Source organism: Phyllopteryx taeniolatus, chromosome 3 (genome assembly GCF_024500385.1).
Source record: "Phyllopteryx taeniolatus isolate TA_2022b chromosome 3, UOR_Ptae_1.2, whole genome shotgun sequence".
In the NCBI taxonomy this organism is placed as follows: Eukaryota; Metazoa; Chordata; class Actinopteri; order Syngnathiformes; family Syngnathidae; genus Phyllopteryx; species Phyllopteryx taeniolatus.
The window spans coordinates 19,503,103-19,525,710 of NC_084504.1; the positions used below are offsets into that span (position 1 = coordinate 19,503,103).

The window sequence follows — 22,608 nt, forward strand, 5'->3', positions numbered from 1 at the left end:
CTCAGAAGAAGAAGAAGAAGAAGAATCATCTTTTATTGTCATGAACATGCATGCATGCACACGAAATTTGTGATTGACGGCACGGTGATTGACTGGTTAGCACATCTGCCTCACAGTTCTGAAGACCGGGGTTCAAATCCTGGCCCCGCCTATGTGGAGTTTGCATGTTCTCTGTGCCTATGTGGGTTTTCTCCGGGTACTCCGGTTTCCTCCCACATCCCCAAAAAAAACGTGTGGAAGGTTGATTGAAGACTCTAAATTCCCCGTAGGTGTGAATGGTTGTTTGTTTATTTGTGCCCTACGATCGGCTGACGACCAGTTCAGGGTGTACCCCGCCCAAGGATAGCTGGGATAGGCTCCAGGACGCCCGCGACCCTAGTGAGGATAGCGGTACAGAAAATGGATCGATGTACTCAGGCAGTTATTCTTTCCCGTACCACTAGAGGGCCCCCACAAGAATCACTTTCATAGTAGATTAATGGCCACTATGTCAATTTAGAATACAACGAAGCTTCCAATTTGTTCTAATTTCGAAACCCCATATTTACCATAGGTAAAAATGTAAAGTGAATTAATCCAGATTGTAGGCTAAAACTGTTGCCATCATAAATCATTGATTAACTGTCGTTTAAAAAAAATAAAAATAAATGGTCCATCCATCCATTTTCTATACTGCTTATCCTCACCAGGGTTGCAAGTCAGTTGCAGCCTAACTCAGCTGACTTCGGGTGAGAGGTCACCAGGACACCCAAGACTGACCAATCGTAGGGCATCTTAACTGCCATATTCGTGGAAGAATACATTGACCACAATATAATTAAACTAAATAAATCTGGGTGATTTTGTTGTTTAATTCGAGTATATTGCTCAGGACATTGGGGGGGGGGGATTTGTATATTTTTTCTGTTTATGCCCCAATTATGTCTGTGGAAGTTGATGTAATATAATGCTTGGGAAAACAACTTTCTGGAAAAACTGTTTCAAAGATTGTTTGGTATCAGGAGAAATAAAGCAAATCTCAGAAGGGAAAAAAGCAAGAAACAAAATTTTTTTAAATCATGTCATTTTCATTTGCCTCTTCTTCTCTCTGAGATTTCATTTTAAGGCTGTGTCGCCAAGTAAGCCCTTCTACAACTAGTAAAACTACTCACCTTGTGAAGAGAGCTGACATTGGAAGTGGCTTTTCACATTAGCATCTTTGCAGTGTACTAATTAATCATATGTATTGTATATTGTATTGAGCCAGACCCTCCAGACCCTTTTCTATGTCCCATAAGTTCCTGTTATGTTTTTTATGGCTGGTACCTTCTGGCAACACCAAAAAAAAAAAAAAAAACATACTTATGAAGTTAATTTGGGGGGGGATTCTCACTAAGTTGATGATTTTCAACAATGTATTTTTATAGTAATATATTTCTAAACTGCACAGGTTGTGCTTCGAGCAGAAGTAGTGACTGGTTTCAAGGGGAATGACAACCACACAAGATCCCATTCACTGCCAACAGAAGAATAAAATCTAGATGTGGATAAAACTTTGCTAGATTTTATGCACAAGGTAATAAAAACCTGGATTATTGAGCAAACGGTAGAGGCGGAGAATTTGGAGGAAAAAAGTGCAAGTGTGGGAGGCCCATTTGTTCATGCATTTTTGTCTAATGTAAATTTTGTACATAGTTATACTTATAAATAAATTACTTTTCTGTCAAAAGTGCTTTCTCAGTGTTGTTTTATTTTCAGATGTTTGAGATTTTCACTAAAGAAAAAAAATATTGGTGTCAAAGTCATTGTCCTGCTTGATGTGTCTGCTTCCACAAAAAGGCTGTTTTCTCAGTTTTTTTCTTCCAGAAACAGATTTGGCCGAAAGTAGCCTATATTTGACTGCTGATTAGTAAAGAACGGTATAAGCTCGAGACAAACTTTTTTTTCTGATGAAAGAAGAGAGTCTGATCTTTCATTTGATAGTTTTGGTGTTTACATCGAAATAGTACATAATATTCTGTGGGGCTTGAAAAATCCGTGAAATTGCTTGAAAATGCCTGGCAGTCTAGGGGTTCCCTGCTCAGGAAACTGCTGGCAGTGAATGAGTTAAAAGAGACATACAAGTGCCAATGTACCTTAGCATATTGCTCCTCATCCAGTCCGGCTCTCTTGTGCACGTCTGTGACGATCACGCCAGGACTGTGGAATGAAAACACAGTGGATAAAAAAATGTGTTTCCTGTGCAGCTAGAAAGAAAGAACACAAGGTCATTCAACATACCACACGGAGTTGACTCTAACTTGCTTCGACGCCAGTTCTGAAATGTAAAGCATTTCCATGATTCCTCTTTTTTTTGTGTGTGTGTGTGAATAGAGCATTGTTCGATAAAACTGCTGACTCACCCAAAGCGACACAGCGAGTGAATTGGTCAATGGCAGACTTGGACATACAATAGGCCAAAACACCAGGGAACTACAATGACAATAGACTGCAACCATTGGCCCAGATGCTTCACAACTTGAATAGTTATTTTAACGCTCGGGGGACACTTCATTAGGAACGCCAGTTCATAAGCTTTGCATTAAACAAAGTCTTTACAAAGATAATAATGCTTTTACTGACACCACCAGGTAGTTATTAATTTAACAGTATGTTTATCATTGGGCTTGTGCAGATGCAGTACAATTATATCACTGTAAACCACATTAGCTACCCTGGAACAGATTATTTCTATAACTTCCTTTGGGAAAAAAATCCAAACAAAATGGTGGTTTACCTGCATACGGAATTGTGATGTCACAAAATTTATATAACTACCCAACACCAAATTTGTCCACCCATAACCCATAACTAGGGTCAGTGAAGATCCACAGCCACTTTCAAGCCAAGGTAGGACTGCACAGTCTGAAACAAAGACTGAAGGTAAGCAGAGCTGCATTGAGTTTTGCTGGACGCACAGATTAGCATTAGCTTCTAAAAAGTAGCACTTATTTGATTGCTCAGTGAAATTGAACATGCTCGGATCTGCACAGTGATTACCAAGTGCATTAAGTACTGTATAGTGCAGTGTATATAGTGCTGCCTACACACTTTAATTGACTTCACAGGCACTCGCTTTATTTCCCACGCTGTGGGCTTGCCTTTTCAATCACGAACTGCATTCCAAGTCGTCATGGCTATGAAAGCCGTACTTGCCATTGGCCCAGAGAATTTTAGCAAGACAAAAAATACGGTGTGTAAAGTGTACAGCAATTTTTTATTCCCTTGGTTATTTTGACAAAAGTCACAGACCTGTTTTAAATTGTTCAAAAAATGCACAGTGTCCCCTTTTGATGTGATGTGTAGGTTGTTCAGGATGAACCAAGTCCAATTTTTGATGATAATACAAAATTGTCTCATTAAATTGTGTCACTAATGAAGTGGCCAGTGAGCTTGTAAAGAAGACGCTTTATGAATATCTGTACCGATCTCTGTCCATTGACGCTGGATACGTTGACGATGGAGCCTTTGGTCTCGACTAGATGGGGCACACAGAGTTGGGTCAGGTGGTACACAGATCTAGAAAGCGAGTACCAGTTAAAACAAACTCAGTGTGAACCATATGAACACGTTTCCATGACGACGCTCACCTGACATTGATGTTCATGACCCTGTCGTACGTTGCCAGGTCTGACGTCTCGATGCCACCCATGGCCAGGATGCCAGCGCTGTTCACCAGGACGTCCAGTCGGCCGAAGCGCGCAATAACTTCCTCCACCGTCCTCTTTACCGTGTCCTTGTCTGTCAGGTCGCCGGGCACAAGCAAGGGCTGCACAAAACATAAGTAGCTACTCTGAAAGACCTTAATAACAGGCATCTAGCTATAGCTGTACACATTAATACCTCAGCTCCTCCACCACACCCTTTGCACTCCTTGGCCACTTTCTTCAGACTCTCCACATCTCTGCCATTGAGAGCCAACAGAGCTCCCAGTTTAGCAAACAGGACCGACGTACCTGCACCGATACCTGAGCTGGCACCTGTGATCAGGGTCACTTTTCCCTTCAAAGAAGACACCTAAAACAGACAAGACAGTTCTAAATTACATTTTATTTCTTTCGGAGTCTCCAAAAACAGAAGCTATGCATGGTGATTCTGAAGTTATTTGGTGCATACATATAGGTTTTACTATATTGTCTAAGTAATAAATAAATGGAGAACGATTTATTTAAATCAATCTGTTGTTTATATTTTGACTTGTCTACAAGTCAAAAAAATTTTGGGAAGTGACCCTAACTCAACAACTAACCCAGAATTAGTGTAACACTTGACAGAGGCAGTCATATTGCAACAGAACTAATTTATTAACTTTCAAATATGAGTAACAAGTACTATATATTACTCTAGGGGAGGGGGGGCGTAGCTCACTTTTACCACTATGCTGCTGTATGAGAACTTTCTAGACCTGAATAATACTCGGTAACAAAACTGTGTTGGTTAGTTATTTTGTCATATTTACATTTTTATGTTATCAGAAAATAATCGTATTATATTATATCATCCTATAGCCCAGGGTTGTCACACTCAAATTCACAGTGGGCCAAAATAAAAAATTGGGACAACGTCGCGAGCCAAACTCAATATTTAATGAAAAATCACTGCGATGTGCATGTTTCCCTTCTCTACAGAAATGTAGCGTTAAACTTTATCATATGACAACAAATAAATGAAACTTCAATTTTGCTTGAACACTGAATCTGGAAAAAACAAACTTTAATATTATAAACATGCCATAAAAGACATGTGGTATGTTTGTTGTTTTGTATGTAAACTCCATCTTCTATTTATCTATCTCCATCTACCTTTCTTTTTTCATGTAAATCTTTTTTCAACGGCCAACAACAAAACAACCCAAAAAAATAAGAATGTTTTTCAATAAAAATCCAAACCTCAAACTATTAACAGTCCCTGCCAAGGAGTTAATAAAGGGCATTAAAAAAAACAATGTAATTATTTTATATTCTTTGTTGCTCTGCACACAACAAACGGGTCTGTGTTTTACTTTAGTAAACAGACAATCTGCCTCCCACCTGTCTTGGAAGTTAAGTGTTTTCCATCTTTCATTTAGCCATTTTTGGGAAGGGGAAGTGTTAATTTGCTCGAGGAGACTGGTGGCACAGTTGCTAACGACTGCAACAGAAAGGGAAGGGGCTTCGCCGGTCTAGACTGATGGGCCAACACACTAGCAAAGCATTCTTGGATTTGTAATATTAGTGGCGCATGTGCTATATATTGGCGGGCCAGCTCTAATACACATTTAATATGGTCTTGCCGGCCAAATATAATTACATCGTGGACCAAATTTGGCACCCTGGCCTGAGTTTGACATATATGCTATAGCCTATCGAATACACAATATTTTGAGTTATTACTTTCCTACTATACCATGCTGCTAAATATTTTCTGCTGAGCTGCATTTCACAGTTTTTATTTTGCAACCATGACAGTAAAATCTGTTCTATTCTATGCTCACGTGTAGCCCCCCACAAAAACAACCCATTTCGAGTAAAAACCATGCCCCTTTGATTACAACAAGGCATAGAAGCGAGGAGAAACTTACTTTATCAGCGTCGTCTGAGGCCATTTGCGTGCTTTCGTCAAACAGGTACAAACACTGACGTGACTCACTTAACTCAACAACCGGAGTCACAAACAAACACTTCCGGGTGGGGCTCATGATCGAGCTGTGATTAGTTTAGGAGGAGTTACGTAAATGATGCTCTGAAAAGTCCTTGTCATGAGCTTCAATTATTGTGCATTCCTGTTTAGTGATAATTATAAAATTATTAATAACAACGATGACTTAAATAATATTGAAATATATACAAAGGGGCATTTTTATTTGCATTATTTTATATTAGATGATAAAAAAAATTATGAATAAAAATGCACAAATAATAAGCGTTTTGGTTACTGGTAATAGTTCTTTTTAGGTTAAAGCTAAATGTGAGGCAGACATGCTAATGCTCACCACTCCTACATAATAATTTAATTTTCAATAATAAAATGTTTATTGTGTTATATAATTATTATATTAACATTGATATATAATTAATATGACAAGGAAAAAGGTTAGCTAAGAAGAAGTGGGACACTGAGGTGAAAGGAATACATTGAGATGCGACACAGGGCAAAGGTAGAGGTGGCCAAAGCCAAACAAGAGGCATATGATGACATGTATGCCAGGTTGGACACGAAAGAAGGAGAAAATGATCTATACAGGTTGGCCAGACAGAGGGATAGAGATGGGAAGGATGTGCAGCAGGTTAGGGTGATTAAGGATAGAGGTGGAAATATGTTGACTGGTGCCAGCAGTGTGCTAGCTAGTTAGAAAGAATACTTTGAGGAGTTGATGAATGAGGAAAATGAGAGAGAAGGGAGAGTAGAAGAGGCAAGTGTGGTGGACCAGGAAGTGGCAATGATTAGTAAGGGGGAAGTTAGAAAGACATTTAAAGAGGATGAAAAATGGAAAGGGAGTTGGTCCTGATGACATTCCTGTGGACGTATGGAAGCATCTAGGAGAGGTGGCTGTGGAGGTTTTGACCAGCTTGTTCAATAGAATTCTAGCGTGTGAGAAGATGCCTGAGGAATGGAGAAAAAGTGTGCTGGTGCCCATTTTTAAGAACAAGGGTGATGTGCAGAGCTGTGGGAACTATAGAGGAATAAAATTGATGAGCCACACAATGAAGTTATGGGAAAGAGTAGTGGAGGCTAGACTCAGGACAGAAGTGAGTATTTGCGAGCAACAGTATGGTTTCATGCCTAGAAAGAGTACCACAGATGCATTATTTGCCTTGAGGATGTTGATGGAAAAGTATAAAGAAGGTCAGAAGGAGCTACATTGTGTCTTTGTAGATCTAGAGAAAGCCTATGACAGAGTACCCAGAGAGGAACTGTGGTACTGCATGCGGAAGTCTGGTGTGGCAGAAAAGTATGTTAGAATAATACAGGATGTGTACGAGGGCAGCAGAACAGGGGTGAGGTGTGCTGTAGGTGTGACAGATGAATTTAAGGTGGAGGTGGGACTGCATCAGGTATCAGCCCTGAGCCCCTTCCTGTTTGCAGTGGCGATGTACAGGCTGACAGATAAAGTTAGACTGGAATCCCCGTGGACCATAATGTTTGCAGATGACATTGTGATCTGCAGTGAAAGCAGGGAGCAGGTGGAGGAACGGAGAGTGGAGGGAGGAGAGTGAGGCTACAGGGAGAAGAGATAGCAAATACTTTAAATACTTGGGGTCAACCGTCCAGAGCAATGGTGAGTGTGGTCAGGAAGTGAAGAAACGGGTACAAGCATGTTGGAACGGATGGAGGAAGGTGTCAGGTGTGTTATGTGACAGAAGAGTCTCTGCTAGGAGGAAGGGCAAAGTTTATAAAACGGTGGTGAGGCCAGCCATGATGTACGGATTAGAAACAGTGGCACTGACCAGACAACAGGAAGCAGAGCTGGAGGTGGCGGAAATGAAGATGTTGAGTTTCGCTCTCGGAGCGACCAGGTTGGATAAAATTAGAAATGAGCTCATCAGAGGGACAGCCAAGGTTCGGTGTTTTGGAGACAAAGTTAGAGAGAGCAGACTTCGATGGTTTGGACACCTCCAGAGGAGAAATAGTGAGTATATTGGTAGAAGGATGATGAGGATGGTGCTGCCAGGCAAGAGAGCTAGAGGAAGACCAAAGAGAAGGTTGATGGATGTCGTGAGGGAAGACATGAGGGCAGTTGGTGTTCGAGAGGAGGATGCAGGTGATCGGCTTACATGGAAAAGGATGACGCGCTGTGGCGACCCCTAACGGGACAAGCCAAATGGAAAATAAGTTAAAAGAAAATGTGATGTAACACAGTGGTAAACATGACCCTGTCCCAGCTTTTTATTGAATGTGTTGCAGCCATAAAATTCTAAGTTAATGACTATTTGCTAAAAACAATAAAGTTTATCAGTTTGAACATCCATCCATCCATTATCTGAGCCATTTATCCTCACAAGGGTCACGGGAGCGCTATAGCCTATCCCAGCTATCATCGGGCAAGACCCGGGGTACACCCTGAACTGGTTGCCAGCCAATCGCAGGGCACGTAGAAACAAACAACCATTCACACTCACATTCACACCTACGGGCAATTTAGAGTCTTCAATTAACCTACCATGCTTGTTTTTGGGATGTGGGAGGAAACCGGAGTGCCCGGAGAAAACCCACGCAGCCACGGGGAGAACATGGGGGGAGCTGGGTTTGAACCCCGGTCCTCAGAACTGTGAGGCAGACGCTCTAACCAGACGTCCACCGTGCCGCCCAGTTTGAACATAAAATATCTTGTCTTTGTAGTGTATTCAATTAAATATAGGTTGAACATGATTTGTAAATCATTGTATTCTGTTTTTATTTATGTTTAACACAACGTCCCAACTTCATTGGAACTAAGTCATAAAGTTTAGTCCTGTGACTGATTAGCTTGTCTGATTTCCTGTACTGTGAGGTTCCACCACCAAGTCTCCTTCTCTCCTTTCCTGCCAGAAGGTACACCAAGTACTCTCCTGCCTGCCTCTCTGATCACCTTGGCTGCAGTGGTCCAGTCTTCTGGAAGCTCCTCCTGTCCACCGAGAGCCTGTCTCACTTCTTCCCGAAAAGCTGCCCAACACTCGTCCTGTCTCAGCTTCCACCACATGGTTCTCTGCTCTGCCTTTGTCTTCCTAATCTTCCTCCCCACCACCAGAGTCATCTTACACAGCACCATCCTATGCTGTCTAGCCACACTCTCCCCTACCACAACCTTACAGTCCGTAACCTCCTTCAGATTACATCGTCTGCACAAGATGTAATGCACCCGCATGCTTCTACCTCCGCTCTTGTAGGTCTCCCGATGTTCCTGCTTCTTCTGGTCAAAAGTGTTCACGACAGCCATTTGCATCCTTTTTGCAAAGTCTACCACCATCTGTCCCTCCAAGTTCCTTCCCTGGATGCCGTACGTACCCATTACTTCTTCATCACCCCTATTTCCTTCACCAAAATGTCCATTATAATCTGCACCAATCACGACTCTCTCTCTGTCTGGGATGCTCAGAACTACTTTGTCTAGCTCCTTCCAGAATTTTGCTTTCACCTCGAGGTCACATCCTACCTGTGGGGCATAGCCACTAATCACATTAGACATAACACCCTCAATTTCAAGTTTCAGCCTCATCACTCGATCTGATACTCTTTTCACCTCCAAGACATTCTTAGCCAACTCTTCTTTTAAAATAACCCCGACTCCATTTATCTTCCCATCTACACCATGGTAAAATCATTTAAACCCTGCCCCTAAACTTCTAGCCTTACTGCCTTTGCACCTGGCCTCCTGGACACACAATTTATCAACCTTTCTCCTAATCATCATGTCGACCAACTCCCGAGATTTTCCTTTCATAGTCCCAACATTCAAAGTCCCCACATTCAGTTCTAGGCTCTGTGCGGTCCTCTTCTCTTTCTGCCGAAGAACCAGCTTTCCACGTCTTCTTCTTCTTTGACGTCGACCCACAGTAGCTGAATTACCAACGGCGCCCTGCAGGTTGACGGTGCCGCTGGCGGATGTTGTTAACCCGGGCCATGACCGATCCGGTATGGAATTCTTTGGATGAACGCTCATGCCCTTCCTGACGCAACCCTCTGCATTTATCCGGGCTTGGGACCGGCCTACAGTTTGCACAGGCTTGTGCCCCCCATAGGGCTGCATTGTCTTTGTAGTGAATTCAATTAAATATAGGTTGAACATGATTCCTCTACTCTACCTCTACTTGCAAAGCAAAAACCCTTTATCAACAACACCCAGAAACGCCGCCAGCTTCTCTGGGCCCGAGCTCATCTAAGATGGACTGATAAAAAGTGGAAACGTGTTCTGTGGTCCGACGAGTCCACATTTCAAATTGTTTTTGGAAATTGTGGACGTCGTGTCCTCCGGGCCAAAGAGGAAAAGAACTATCTGGACTGTTATGGACGCAAAGTTCAAAAGCCAGCATCTGTGATAGTATGGGGCTGTGTTAGTGCCAATGGCACTGGTAACTTACACATCTGTGAAGGTACCATTAATGCTGAAAGGTACATACAGGTTTTGGAGAAACATATGCTGCCATCCAAGCAACGTCTTTTTCATGGACGCCCCTGCTTATTTCAGCTAGACAATGGCAAACCACATTCTGCATGTGTTACAACAGCGTGGCTTCATAGTAAAAAAGTGTGGGTACTAGACTGGCCTGCCTGCAGTCCAGACCTGTCTCCCATTGAAAGTGTGTGGCGCATTATGAAGCGTAAAATACGACAACAGAGACCCCGGACTGTTGAACAGCTGAAGCTGTACATCAAGTAAGAATGGGAAAGAATTCTACCTACAAAGCTTCAACAAATTGTTTCCTCAGTTCCCAAATGTTTATTAAATGTTGTTAAAAGAAAAGGTGATGTAACACAGTGATAAACATGACCTTGTCCCAGCTGGAACGTGTTGCAGCCATAAAATTCTAAGTTAGTGATTATTTGCTAAAAAGTTTACTGCGACCCTAGTTAGGAGAAGCGGCTCAGAAAATGGATGGGTGGCTGGACAATAAAGTTTATCAGTTTGAACATTAAATATCTTGTCTTTGTAGTGTATTCAATTAAATATAGGTTGAACATGATTTGCGAATCATGGTATTCTGTTTTTATTTATGTTTAACACAACGTCCCAACTTCATTGGAATTGTAGGTAGGTAGGTAGGTAGGTAGGTAGGTAGGTAGGTAGGTAGGTAGGTAGGTAGGTAGGTAGGTAGGTAGGTAGGTAGGTAGGTAGGTAGGTAGGTAGGTAGGTAGGTAGGTAGGTAGGTAGGTAGGTAGGTAGGTAGGTAGGTAGGTAGGTAGGTAGGTAGGTAGGTAGGTAGGTAGGTAGGTAGGTAGGTAGGTAGGTAGGTAGGTAGGTAGGTAGGTAGGTAGGTAGGTAGGTAGGTAGGTAGGTAGGTAGGTAGGTAGGTAGGTAGGTAGGTAGGTAGGTAGGTAGGTAGGTAGGTAGGTAGGTAGGTAGGTAGGTAGGTAGGTAGGTAGGTAGGTAGGTAGGTAGGTAGGTAGGTAGGTAGGTAGGTAGGTAGGTAGGTAGGTAGGTAGGTAGGTAGGTAGGTAGGTAGGTAGGTAGGTAGGTAGGTAGGTAGGTAGGTAGGTAGGTAGGTAGGTAGGTAGGTAGGTAGGTAGGTAGGTAGGTAGGTAGGTAGGTAGGTAGGTAGGTAGGTAGGTAGGTAGGTAGGTAGGTAGGTAGGTAGGTAGGTAGGTAGGTAGGTAGGTAGGTAGGTAAGGTAGGTAGGTAGGTAGGTAGGTAGGTAGGTAGGTAGGTAGGTAGGTAGGTAGGTAGGTAGGTAGGTAGGTAGGTAGGTAGGTAGGTAGGTAGGTAGGTAGGTAGGTAGGTAGGTAGGTAGGTAGGTAGGTAGGTAGGTAGGTAGGTAGGTAGGTAGGTAGGTAGGTAGGTAGGTAGGTAGGTAGGTAGGTAGGTAGGTAGGTAGGTAGGTAGGTAGGTAGGTAGGTAGGTAGGTAGGTAGGTAGGTAGGTAGGTAGGTAGGTAGGTAGGTAGGTAGGTAGGTAGGTAGGTAGGTAGGTAGGTAGGTAGGTAGGTAGGTAGGTAGGTAGGTAGGTAGGTAGGTAGGTAGGTAGGTAGGTAGGTAGGTAGGTAGGTAGGTAGGTAGGTAGGTAGGTAGGTAGGTAGGTAGGTAGGTAGGTAGGTAGGTAGGTAGGTAGGTAGGTAGGTAGGTAGGTAGGTAGGTAGGTAGGTAGGTAGGTAGGTAGGTAGGTAGGTAGGTAGGTAGGTAGGTAGGTAGGTAGGTAGGTAGGTAGGTAGGTAGGTAGAAAACTTTATTCATCCCATGAGGGAAATTTGGATAGGTACACCGGTCTAATTTAACGACATCCAATACAAGAGCTTTGTTCCCAAAAATATGGCTTTACAAAGATAGTAATGATAGAAACCCTTCTTTGACAGTGTCAGACATTTTACCCGAGTCATATTGCATGTGCTTTATGATTGATCATTTGCACTGCAAAACCACAGATGCACTTTATTATATAATTATTACACAGTTAAGGTTTCTTTTGGAATCATGGCATGGTGGCCTCCGTCAATGGGGAGGTTGACTGCAGTAATGAAACTAGCGGTGTCTGATGCCAGGAAGGCGATGCTGTTGGCCACCTCATCCACTTCGCCCGGTCGGCCAAGTGCATTAGTCAGCTTGCACTGTTCAAGGACCTGATATATAAAAAAATAATAATAATAAAATTAAAATAAAACATAATATATAGCATACTACAATAAGGCGACAACTGAGCCCAGACAGTTATACCACATTTTCTAGGCCGAGTACTACCATTTGAGTGCTTGCAAAAATCAAGAACCGATAACTTGATGATGCCATTATATCTTACAATTGTGTTGAAAATGTTTCATTTTAATCAAATAATGGTCAAAAACACAAACTTTTCTTGAACATGGCATGAGTTTTAATCAAATATATAACTTTTTAGAGAAGGAAACATCACTGACATTTCAACATCTAACTCAATGTTTTTCTAATAGCCTAGCCACATATTTCACTTAAAATGTAGCCTGTAACACAATGATTCTCAAAGTATGGTACATGTACTAATGGTAGCACCCTCTAGTGTTATGCAAAAGATTCACTGCCCAAGTACAGTTCAGTTGTATTTAACATTTTTTTCAACATTTAGGTACAGTTTTTATCTAACCTATGTGCAATACATTGCAATTGAGTCATTATTTAAGTACAGTTCTTTTTTAGATTCCTTTAAGTGTTGTGTTGATGTTCAAACTGTGTATAATGCTACAGTGGTTTACACGTAATATAAAATAAACTTATTAGGATAAAAACCTCAGTTTTATTTGTTTGGAAGAACACTTAAGCCTACCTTGCTATTGTATTTTAATGTTGGTCATGATGGTGCTTCTTGAAGGGCTTACCTTAAAGTACCTCCACACAGTGGTAACAGTGCTGTAGTGTAGGAGCATTTTTACACGTACGAGTACCAATGTAGTTTATCGGAACCAATACCAGTGTTTAAATTTTTCAAGCATACTTTTCACAAACCCCCTCCTTGAGCCGTCACCTTATTGTGGTGGAGGGGTTTGTGTGTCCCAATGATCCTAGGAGCTAGCTAAGTTGTCTGGGGCTTTATGCCCCTGGCAGGGTCACCCATGGCAAACAGGTCCGAGGTGAAGGACCAGACAAAGCACGGCTCAAAGACCCCTTATGAAGAGGACAAATTATGGACTCAGGTTTCCCTTGCCCGGACGCGGGTCACCGGGGCCCCCCTCTGGAGCCAGGCCTGGAGTTGGGGCTTGAAGGAGAACACCTGGTGGCCGGGCTTGCACCCATGGGGCCTGGCCGGGCACAGCCTGAAAGGGTAACGTGGGTCCCCTCTGTCCACGCCTCTGCAACATCGCGTGGACATCGGGGACAGTGCCTCTGGATTGGCAGACTGGGGTGGTGGTCCCCCTTTTTAAGAAGGGGGACCGGAGGGTGTGTTCCAACTACAGGGGGATCACACTCCTCAGCCTCCATGGTAAGGTCTATTCAGGGGTTCTGGAGAGGAGGGTCAGTCGGGAAGTTGAATCCCAGATTCAGGAGGAGTAGTGTGGTTTTTGTCCTGGCCGTGGAACAGTGGACCAGCTCTACACCCTCGGCAGGGTCCTCGAGGGTGCATGGGAGTTCGCCCAACCAGTCTACATGTGTTTTGTGGACTTGGAGAAGGCGTTCAACCGTGTCCCTCGTGTGGTCCTGTGGGGGGTGCTTTGGGAGTATGGGGTACCGAACCCCCTGATACGGGCTGTTCGGTCCCTGTACGACCGGAGTCAGAGTTTGGTCCGCATAGCCGGCAGTAAGTCGGACTCATTTCCGTTGAGGATTGGACTCCGCCAAGGCTGCCCTTTGTCACCGATTCTGTTCATAACTTTTATGGACAGAATTTCTAGGCGCAGCCGAGGCGTAGAGGGGGTCCGGTTTGGTGGCCTCAGTATTGCTTCTCTGCTTTTTGCAGATGATGTGGTTCTGTTGGCTTCATTAAACCGTGACCTCCGACTCTCATTGGAGCAGTTCGCAGCCGAGTGTGAAGCGGCTGGGATGAGAATCAGCACCTCCAAATCTGAGACCATGGTCCTCAGTCGGAAAACGGTGGCGTGCCCTCTCCAGGTCGGGGATGAGATCCTGCCCCAAGTGGAGGAGTTCAAGTATTTTGGGATCTTGTTCACGAGTGAGGGAAGAATGGAACGGGAGATCGACAGGCAGATCGGTGCAGCGTCTGCAGTGATGCGGACTTTGTATCGATCCGTTGTGGTAAAGAAGGAGCTAAGCCGAAAGGTGAAGCTCTCGATTTACCGGTCGATCTACATTCCTACCCTCACCTATGGTCACGAGCTGTGGGTCGTGACTGAAAGAACAAGATCCCGAATACAAGCGGCCGAAATGAGTTTCCTCCGCAGGGTGTCCGGGCTCTCCCTTAGAGATAGGGTGAGACGCTCGGTCATCCGGGAGGATCTCAGAGTAGAGCCGTTGCTCCTTCACATCGAGAGGAGCCAGTTGAGGTGGCTGGGGTATCTTATTCCGATGCCTCCCGGTCGCCTCCCTGGTGAGGTGTTCCGGGCATGTCCCACCGGGAGGAGACCCCGGGGACGACCCAGGACACACTGGAGAGACGACATCCTTCGGCTGGCCTGGGAACGCCTCGGGATCCCCCCGGAAGAGATGGATGAAGTGGCTGGGGAAAGGGAAGTCTGGGCGTCCCTTCTAAAGCTACTGCCCCTGCGACCCAACCTCATATAAGCGGTAGAAGATGGATGGATGGATGGACTTCTCACAAACATTTTCATTCAACTCAAAAGTGTTTGAGTTCAGAGGTTCCTCTGGACTGTTAAAACAACTTGTTATAATTTATTATAATATGACCGTAGTTCATATGTGCTTCTAAAAGCAACATACAAGTGCAACATACTGTAAAAGTGTCTTTACCTTAGCATTCGCCTTCTCGTCCATTCCTGCTCTCTTGAACACATTCGTGGCGACTACACCAGGACTGTGGAATTAAAACACACAATGGATCAAAAAGGTGTCTTCCGCAGGCATTTGGATCATTAAGCATACCTTACAGAGTTGACTCTAACTTGTTTCGAAGCCAGTTCTGAAACGAAAGTTATATATTTTACAGTAAAATAGTTGTCTTTTTTTTCCACTTATGCATGGAGAGATTTTTAGAGTAAACTATTGACTCACCCAGAGCGACACAGCGAGTGAATTGGTCAATGACAGACTTGGACATACAATAGGCCAGGATACCAGGGACCTACAATTACAACAGACTGTAAAAAAAAAATCAAGTACAGTGCAGCATGTGCAGAAAATTGGCACCCCTTCCCTAATATTTGGTTGCACACCTTTTGGCAGCGATGACGGCCTCCAAACATTTCTTGTACCCATCTACTGTGTAAGCTTGTTGAACCTCTCAGGTTGTATTTCCTCCCACTCTTCCCTTGCAATTTGTTCAAGCTCTTGAACATTTGCAGGGTTATTTTCCCCAATGGCAGATTTTAGCTCCCCCCCAAAGATTTTCAATTGGAATAAGATGAGGACTCATTGCTGGCCATTTTAAAAGTATTTTTTTCTTTTCAACCATTCCTGTGTGCTTTTGAACGTGTGGTTTGGGTCTTTGTCTTGCTGGAGGACTCATGATCTTGGCCTCAAACCAAGCTTCCTTACACTGGGTAAGACATTTTCTCACTTTCTCTCTTGATAACTTTCTGATTTGATGATACCTGTGATACTATCAAGGCCTCCAGTAACAGATATAAGAAAGCAGCCCCACAGCATTAGGGATCCTCCACCATGCTTGAGTATTGGCAGGGTGTTCAGGCTACATTCCGCCGTCTGTAAACATACGGTGTGTGTGCATTGCCAAAAAGCTGTATTTTTGTTTCATGTTCATAAAATGTTTTTTTTTTAGTTTTTTTATCATTTGCTCTTTTGTATCAAACAAGTTCACTATAGAACAATGTCGTTTCACTTTATTAATTTTCTCCAGGACATTTTCCACATTTAGTACTTAAACTTCTTGGGTGCCAATAATAGTGAGCAGGACTGCATGTTCGTCCTCAGTTTCTTATGGTTTTCGAAAGGCACTTTAAACATGTAAGCATACGTGGTTACTGTATGTTGAAAAATATGCTATTCATATGTTTTCAAAGGCTATTTTTTAACTATACATGTTTTTGTTATTGTTCCTAACGTCTGTAAAAGTGGCTCAGGACTACTGACAATAGAGGAATGGAGGTCCCAGTGTGACAGCAGTTGAGAACCAATGTTCTAATAGACTGTATTTAACTGCTTAGTTACCATATCTGTAAGGGGGTAGGTGCATCAATTATCACAGTTTTTCTCTATTCGTGGTGGGTACGGAACAAGCCATACCTGAATAGTGGGGAATTACTACAATCGGTAATCAAATTGCCTCATAGCCCTATGAATCCTAATCCAATCTAATCATTACGTAGTGGTAATATCCGTACCGGTCTCATTCCGGTGATGCTGGAAACGTTGACGATGGAGCCTTTAGTCTTGATCAAGTGAGGCACACAGACTTGGGTCAGGTGGTACACAGATCTAGCAATAAAGTATTGATTGGATCTAACTCAAACAGTGTAACAAGCACAAAGTACACCTCCATAACGATGCCCACCTGACATTGATGTTCATGACTCTGTCGTACGTTGCCAGGTCTGACGTCTCGATGCCGCCCATGGCCAGGATACCAGCATTGTTCACCAGGACGTCCAGTCGGCCGAACCGCGCCATGACTTCTGGCACAATCCTCTTCACCGTGTCCTCGTCTGTCAGGTCACCAGGCACAAGCAAGGGCTGCAGTGTACACAAAACATAATCAATTTAACTAGGCTTAAAGACCTGAATAACAGGCATCGTAGCTGTACACATCAATACCTCAGCTCCTCCACCACACTCTTTGCACTCCTTGGCCACTTTCTGCAGATTCTCCACGTCTCTGCCATTGAGAGCCAGCACAGCTCCCAGCTTAGCAAACAGGACCGACGTACCTGCACCGATACCTGAGCTGGCACCTGTGATCAGGGTCACTTTTCCCTTCAGGGAAGACACCTGAAACAGATGTAGAACTTGGAAGCAATACATAACTTTCAAACTGCAAATTGACTTAACCGCTCCTTTAGCGCCTATTGTTCAAAAAGACTGTTACCTGTTGAAGTTTCCTGATGACAAAGTTCTCCTGTCCCTCCTGTCCAGCTGCACTCAGCACCATGGACCAGCAGTTTATTGAGTAGAGTGAACACTGGGCTGGAACTGAACAACAGCAAGACCAAGTGGGTGTTGGTGACCTTGTCCAGAATACAGAACGCGAACTGGAACTCTCTTTACCACTATTCACAGGTCACCATTTGAGACAGTGATGGAGTACAAAAGTGTGGGCTGGGGACATTCTTTGATGACCACCTGATGCTTCCCCTCCTCCATAGAGGCAATCTTGATGAAGTGCCACCATAAGATGTACAGGTACCTGCCGAAGAAGCTAAACTCCAACTCTTTAGCAACAACATCCTAGTGAAATTCTTACACACCTTCATCAAGCCTGTCATGCCATTCCCAATGATCTGTTGCTCCCCACCACACCTTGACTATGCTGTGCAGGCTGTCCCTCTCTTGCAGGTTGGTGGAATAGTACCAGCTGACCATCGACAAGGACATGAGAGGCTCGATGGGGTGAAAGAATTTCAGTATGATCTTGTTGCTGACAGATGTACCTGCTGAGGAAGCATCTCCTTTGTCTTGCTGAGCTTCAGTTCCAGCCCGGAGGAGAAAGAAACTGCTGCAGAGCAGGTCCATGGTGCCGAGTGGGGCCGGAAAGGCGGGTCAAGAGAACTGTGTTGTCACCAATTTCACCAGGTGATAGATTATTTTGAGAGTGGTGAGAGTACACAGCCCTCTGGGGAGCCTGTAAAAGTGGTACGGAGCTCTGACAGGTTGTTGTTGATCCGTATTTTCAGTGTTCTGTAAATGAGGAGGTCCACGATCCAGAGAATAACCTGGTTGTCCAGATTGACGTATACAGATTTCAAAGGACATTCATTTTGAAATGCAACATTTCTATCTTTTCCGGGGCGGAAGGCTGGGATAGTCTAGCTTCTCCCAAAGGGGCACTGGTTGTGTGTTAACTAAGAGATGATTTGTAATATCTGTATTTGTTTGAATCAGGGGCGGCACGGTGGCCGACTGGTTAGCACATCTGCCTCACTGTTCTGAGGATCGGGGTTCAAATCCCGGCACCGCCTCTTTGGAGTTTGTATGTTCTCCCCGTGCCTGTGTGAGTTTTCTCCGGGTACTCCGGTTTCCTTCCACATCCCAAAAACATGCAGGGTAGGTTAATTGAAGACTCTAAATGGCCCGTAGGTGTGAATGTGAGTGCGAATGGTTGTTTGTTTATATGTGCCCTGTGATTGGCTGGTAACCAGTTCAGGGTGTACCCCGCCTCTCGCCCGAAGATAGCTGGGATAGGCTCCAGCACGCCCGCGACCCTATGAGGATAAGCGGAACGGAAGATTAATTAATTAATTAGTTTGAATCAGGCATAATTACAGTAAAATATGATGATATCAGAGGATCTTTGTTTTGAAATGCAACATAAGATCTGCAGGAAACCTCCAGGATGGAAGCCTGGGATAGTGTTCCATCCATCCATCCATTTTCAGCTTATCCTGGTTAGGATCGCGGGACGCTGGAGCCTATCCCAGCTGACTTCGGGCGAAAGGCGGACTACACCATGAACTGGTTGCCAGTCAGTCGCAAGCCACATATAGACACGGACAACCATTCGCACTCACATTCACACCGTCACTGAGTGGGAACCCACGCTGCCTGCACCAAAGTCAGGTGAGTGTACCACTACACCATCAGTGACTGGGATAGTGTTGTTTCTCCCAAATGTGGACAGGTGCTGTGATAATTTAGGCATTCAAAAAACAAATAATAATAATTTTGTATGAGTTGTCCATCCATCCATCCATTTTCTGAGCCGCTTCTCCTCACTAGGGTCGCGGGCGTGCTGGAGCATATCCCAGCTGTCATCGGGCAGGAGGCGGGGTACACCCTGAACTGGTTACCAGGCAATCGCAGGGCACATAGGAACAAACAACCATTCACACTCACAGTCATGCCTACGGGCAATTTAGAGTCTCCAATTCATGCATGTTTTTGGGATGTGGGAGGAAACCGGAATGCCCGGAGAAAACCCACGCAGGCACGGGGAGAACATGCAAACTCCACACAGGCGGGGCCGGGGATTGAACCCGGGTCCTCAGAACTGTGAGGCTGACGCTCTAACCAGTCTTCCGCCGTGCCACTGTAAGAGTTCTAAATATAGTTAAGTATGGAGATTTAAAAAAGACTTATTTTGAAATGCGACCCAAGATCTGAATAATACTTCTTGGGTGCAGTCCTAGAATAGTTGAGTTTTTTCCCAGATGTGAAATGACTGTGTGATAATAAAGGGATTATTTTATATAATTACAACCCCAATTCCAATGAAGTTGGGATGTAAACATAAATAAAAACAGAATACAATGATTTGCAAATCATGTTCAAACCTATATTTAATTGAATACACTACAAAGACACGATATTTAATGTTCAAACTGGCAAACTTTATTGTTTTTAGCAAATAATCATTAACTTAGAATTTTATGGCTGCAACACGTTCCAAAAAAGCTGGGACAGGGTCATGTTTACCACTGTGTTACATCACCTTTTCTTTTAACTTATTTTCCTTTCGGCTTGTCCCTTTCGGGGTCGCTGCATCGTCCTCTCGAACACCAACTGCCCTCATGTCTTTCCTCACAAGATCCATCAACCGTCTCTTTGGTCTTCCTTTAGCTCTCTTGCCTGGCAGCTCCATCCTCATCATCCTTCTACCAATATACTCACTATTTCTCCTCTGGACGTGTCCAAACCATCCAAGTCTGCTCTATCTCTCTCTCTCTCTCTCTCTCTCTCTCTCTCTATCTCTCTCCGAGAGCGAACTTCATTAATTTCCGCTACCTCCAGCTCTCCTTACTGTCGTCTCTTCAGTGCCACTGTCTCTAATCCGTACATCATAGCTGGCCTCACCACTGTTTTATAAACTTTGCCCTTCATCCTAGCAGAGACTCTTCTGTCACATAATAGACTCTTGTGTCACCTTTTCTTTTAACAACATTCAATAAACATTTGGGAACTGAGGACACTAATTGTTCAAGCTTTGTAGGTAGAATTCTTTCCCATTCTTGCTTGATGTACAGCTTCAACTGTTCAATAGTCCGGGGTTTCCGTTATCATATTTTACACTTCATAATACACCACACATTTTCAATGGGAGACGGGTCTGGACTGCAGGCAGGCCAGTCTAGTACCCACACTCTTTTACTACGAAGCCACGCTGTTGTAACACATGCAAAATGTGGTTTGGCATTGTCTTGCTGAAATAAGCAGGGGCGTCCATGAAAAAGACGTTGCTTGGATGGCAGCATATGTTTCTCCAAAACCTGTATGTACCTTTCAGCATTAATGGTGCCTTCACAGATGTGTAAGTTACCAGTGCCATTGGCACTAACACAGCCCCATACCATCACAGATGCTGGCTTTTGAACTTTGCGTCCATAACAGTCCGGATGGTTCTTTTCCTCTTTGGCCCGGAGAATACGGCGTCCACAATTTCCAAAAACAATTTGAAATGTGGACTTGTCGGACCACTTTTCCACTTTGCATCAGTCCATCTTAGATGAGCTCGCGCCCAGAGAAGCCGGCGGCGTTTCTGGGTGTTGTTGATAAATGGCTTTTGCTTTGCATAGTAGAGTTTCAAGTTGCACTTACGGATGTAGCGCCGAACTGTATTTACTGACATTGGTTTTCTGAAGTGTTCCTGAGCCCCTGTGGTGATATCCTTTACACATTGATGCCAGTTTTTGAGGCAGTGCCGCCTGAGGGATCGAAGGTCACAGGCATTCAATGTGGGTTTTCAGCCTTGCCACTTACATGCAGCGATTTATCCAGAATCTCTGAACCTTTTGATGATACTATGGACCGTAGATGATGAAATCCCTAAATTCCTTGCAATTGTACGTTGAGGAACATTGTCCTTAAACTGTTCGACTATTTTCTCCCGCACTTGTTCACTAAGAGGTGAATCACGCCCCATCTTTCCATGTGAATGACTGAGCAATTCAGGGAAGCTCCTTTATACCCAATCATGGCACCCACCTGTTCCCAATTAGCCTGTTCACCTGTGGGATGTTCCAAACAGGTGTTTGATGAGCATTCCTCAATTTTCTCAGTCTTTTTTGCCACCTGTCCCAGCTTTTTTGGAACGTGTTGCAGCCATAAAATTCCAAGTTAATGATTATTTGCTAAAAACAATCAAGTTTATCAGTTTGAACATTAACTATCTTGTCTTTGTAGTGTATTCAATTAAATATAGGTTGAACATGATTTGCAAATCATTGTATTTTGTTTTTATTTATGTTTAACACAACGTCCCAACTTCATTGGAATTGGGGTTGTATTTAAAATCAAAAGCATTCATTTAAAATGGTTCATTTATTTATGCAAGGTTGCTACTTTAAAATTGCCTGTAATATATAAACACATATTGATGATTTTTGTGAATTTTATTTTTTTGCCTCACTCTAGCCAAGTAGCGGGCCAATCCCCACATGCTGCCAGATCTCGTCCGATCTTGGAAACTAAGCAGGGTCGGTCCTGGTTAGTACTTGGAGACTGCTTAGGAATACCAGGTGCTGGGGTTGGGCAGTTGGCCAATCACCTGCTCCCGTAAAAACAAACACATAAAAAAGCAAAAAAAATAAAAATAAAAATAAAAAAAATAAATAAAATTACAGACACCTTAATTGCGGCCTAAATGTACCTCATGGCATTGAGAGCTCTAACTAACTAACTAGCCACAAGTATGTGCTCAGTCTACTTCGCCCAATACACCATTAGGAAAAAACATCTGCAAAGTGGAGCTGAAGATGAGGAAAAAAAATACAAAATAAAAAAATCATGTATTGAATTCAGAGAAGAAACTTACTTTATAAGCATCACCCGAGGCCGACATTTTGGTATTTAACTTGCGTCAAATGTCCGTCTGTCAGAGTGAGTTCAGACAAATGCTGATATAAGCGCGACACACACACATGGAGACACACGCACGCGCTGGGTGGAGCCCAGTGCAAATTCAGTGTCTTGTTTTTTTTTTTTAGAAAACACAAACCTTTGCTGAAGATTGTAACAAAGTGCATGAATGACAGACATCAGCCAATGTGATAGATTACAAAAATATGTGCATAACAGCACAATCGAATGGAATGGATTATTAAGTATCTTGTTTTTTCACCAGTTTATATAATGTTATTGTGAACTCCAAAAGAACTTTCCTCTGGGGGAATTGATGAGGCTAAGTACATTTCACCTGAGGTTTCTGAAAGCTCCCAAGGAACTGGTCATACAGGTATTTTTTTTTTTATTTTTTTTTTTTTTTTTAAAAGTACTA

At 43.5% G+C, this 22,608-nt stretch overlaps 2 protein-coding genes across 4 annotated transcripts in view; both read right to left on the bottom strand.

Annotated features, from left to right (window-relative positions):
- The window catches only part of zgc:101858 (uncharacterized protein LOC449555 homolog), a 42,064-nt gene extending 36,351 nt beyond the window's left edge, over positions 1-5,713 (bottom strand). For both annotated transcript variants that reach the window (XR_009787707.1, XM_061767388.1), the window contains exons 1-7: positions 5,579-5,713; positions 3,862-4,035; positions 3,609-3,787; positions 3,444-3,537; positions 2,382-2,451; positions 2,260-2,296; positions 2,115-2,178 (exon numbers count right to left, since the gene is read on the bottom strand). Coding sequence is in view for 1 of the 2 variants with exons in the window: in XM_061767388.1 (XP_061623372.1) it covers positions 2,115-2,178; positions 2,260-2,296; positions 2,382-2,451; positions 3,444-3,537; positions 3,609-3,787; positions 3,862-4,035; positions 5,579-5,695 (735 nt within the window). In the remaining variant the exon portion in view is untranslated. The remainder of the gene's footprint in view (positions 1-2,114; positions 2,179-2,259; positions 2,297-2,381; positions 2,452-3,443; positions 3,538-3,608; positions 3,788-3,861; positions 4,036-5,578) is intronic.
- Positions 5,714-11,852: 6,139 nt separating this feature from the next.
- LOC133475868 (3-oxoacyl-[acyl-carrier-protein] reductase FabG-like) lies at positions 11,853-22,231 on the bottom strand. 2 transcript variants are annotated; one of them, XM_061769296.1, is made up of 9 exons: positions 22,147-22,231; positions 21,742-21,879; positions 16,998-17,171; positions 16,738-16,916; positions 16,568-16,661; positions 15,279-15,348; positions 15,150-15,186; positions 15,018-15,081; positions 11,853-12,244 (listed from the first exon to the last, which is right to left on the bottom strand). In XM_061769296.1, exons 2-9 carry the CDS (start codon positions 21,769-21,771, stop codon positions 12,071-12,073), a joined length of 822 nt encoding a protein of 273 aa, XP_061625280.1. In that variant the 5' UTR covers positions 21,772-21,879; positions 22,147-22,231; the 3' UTR covers positions 11,853-12,070. The 2 variants fall into 2 exon arrangements, with proteins under 2 accessions (XP_061625280.1, XP_061625281.1); XM_061769297.1 differs by lacking the exon at positions 21,742-21,879 and having other exon boundaries at positions 11,856-12,244; positions 22,147-22,219.
- Positions 22,232-22,608: the final 377 nt, after the last annotated feature.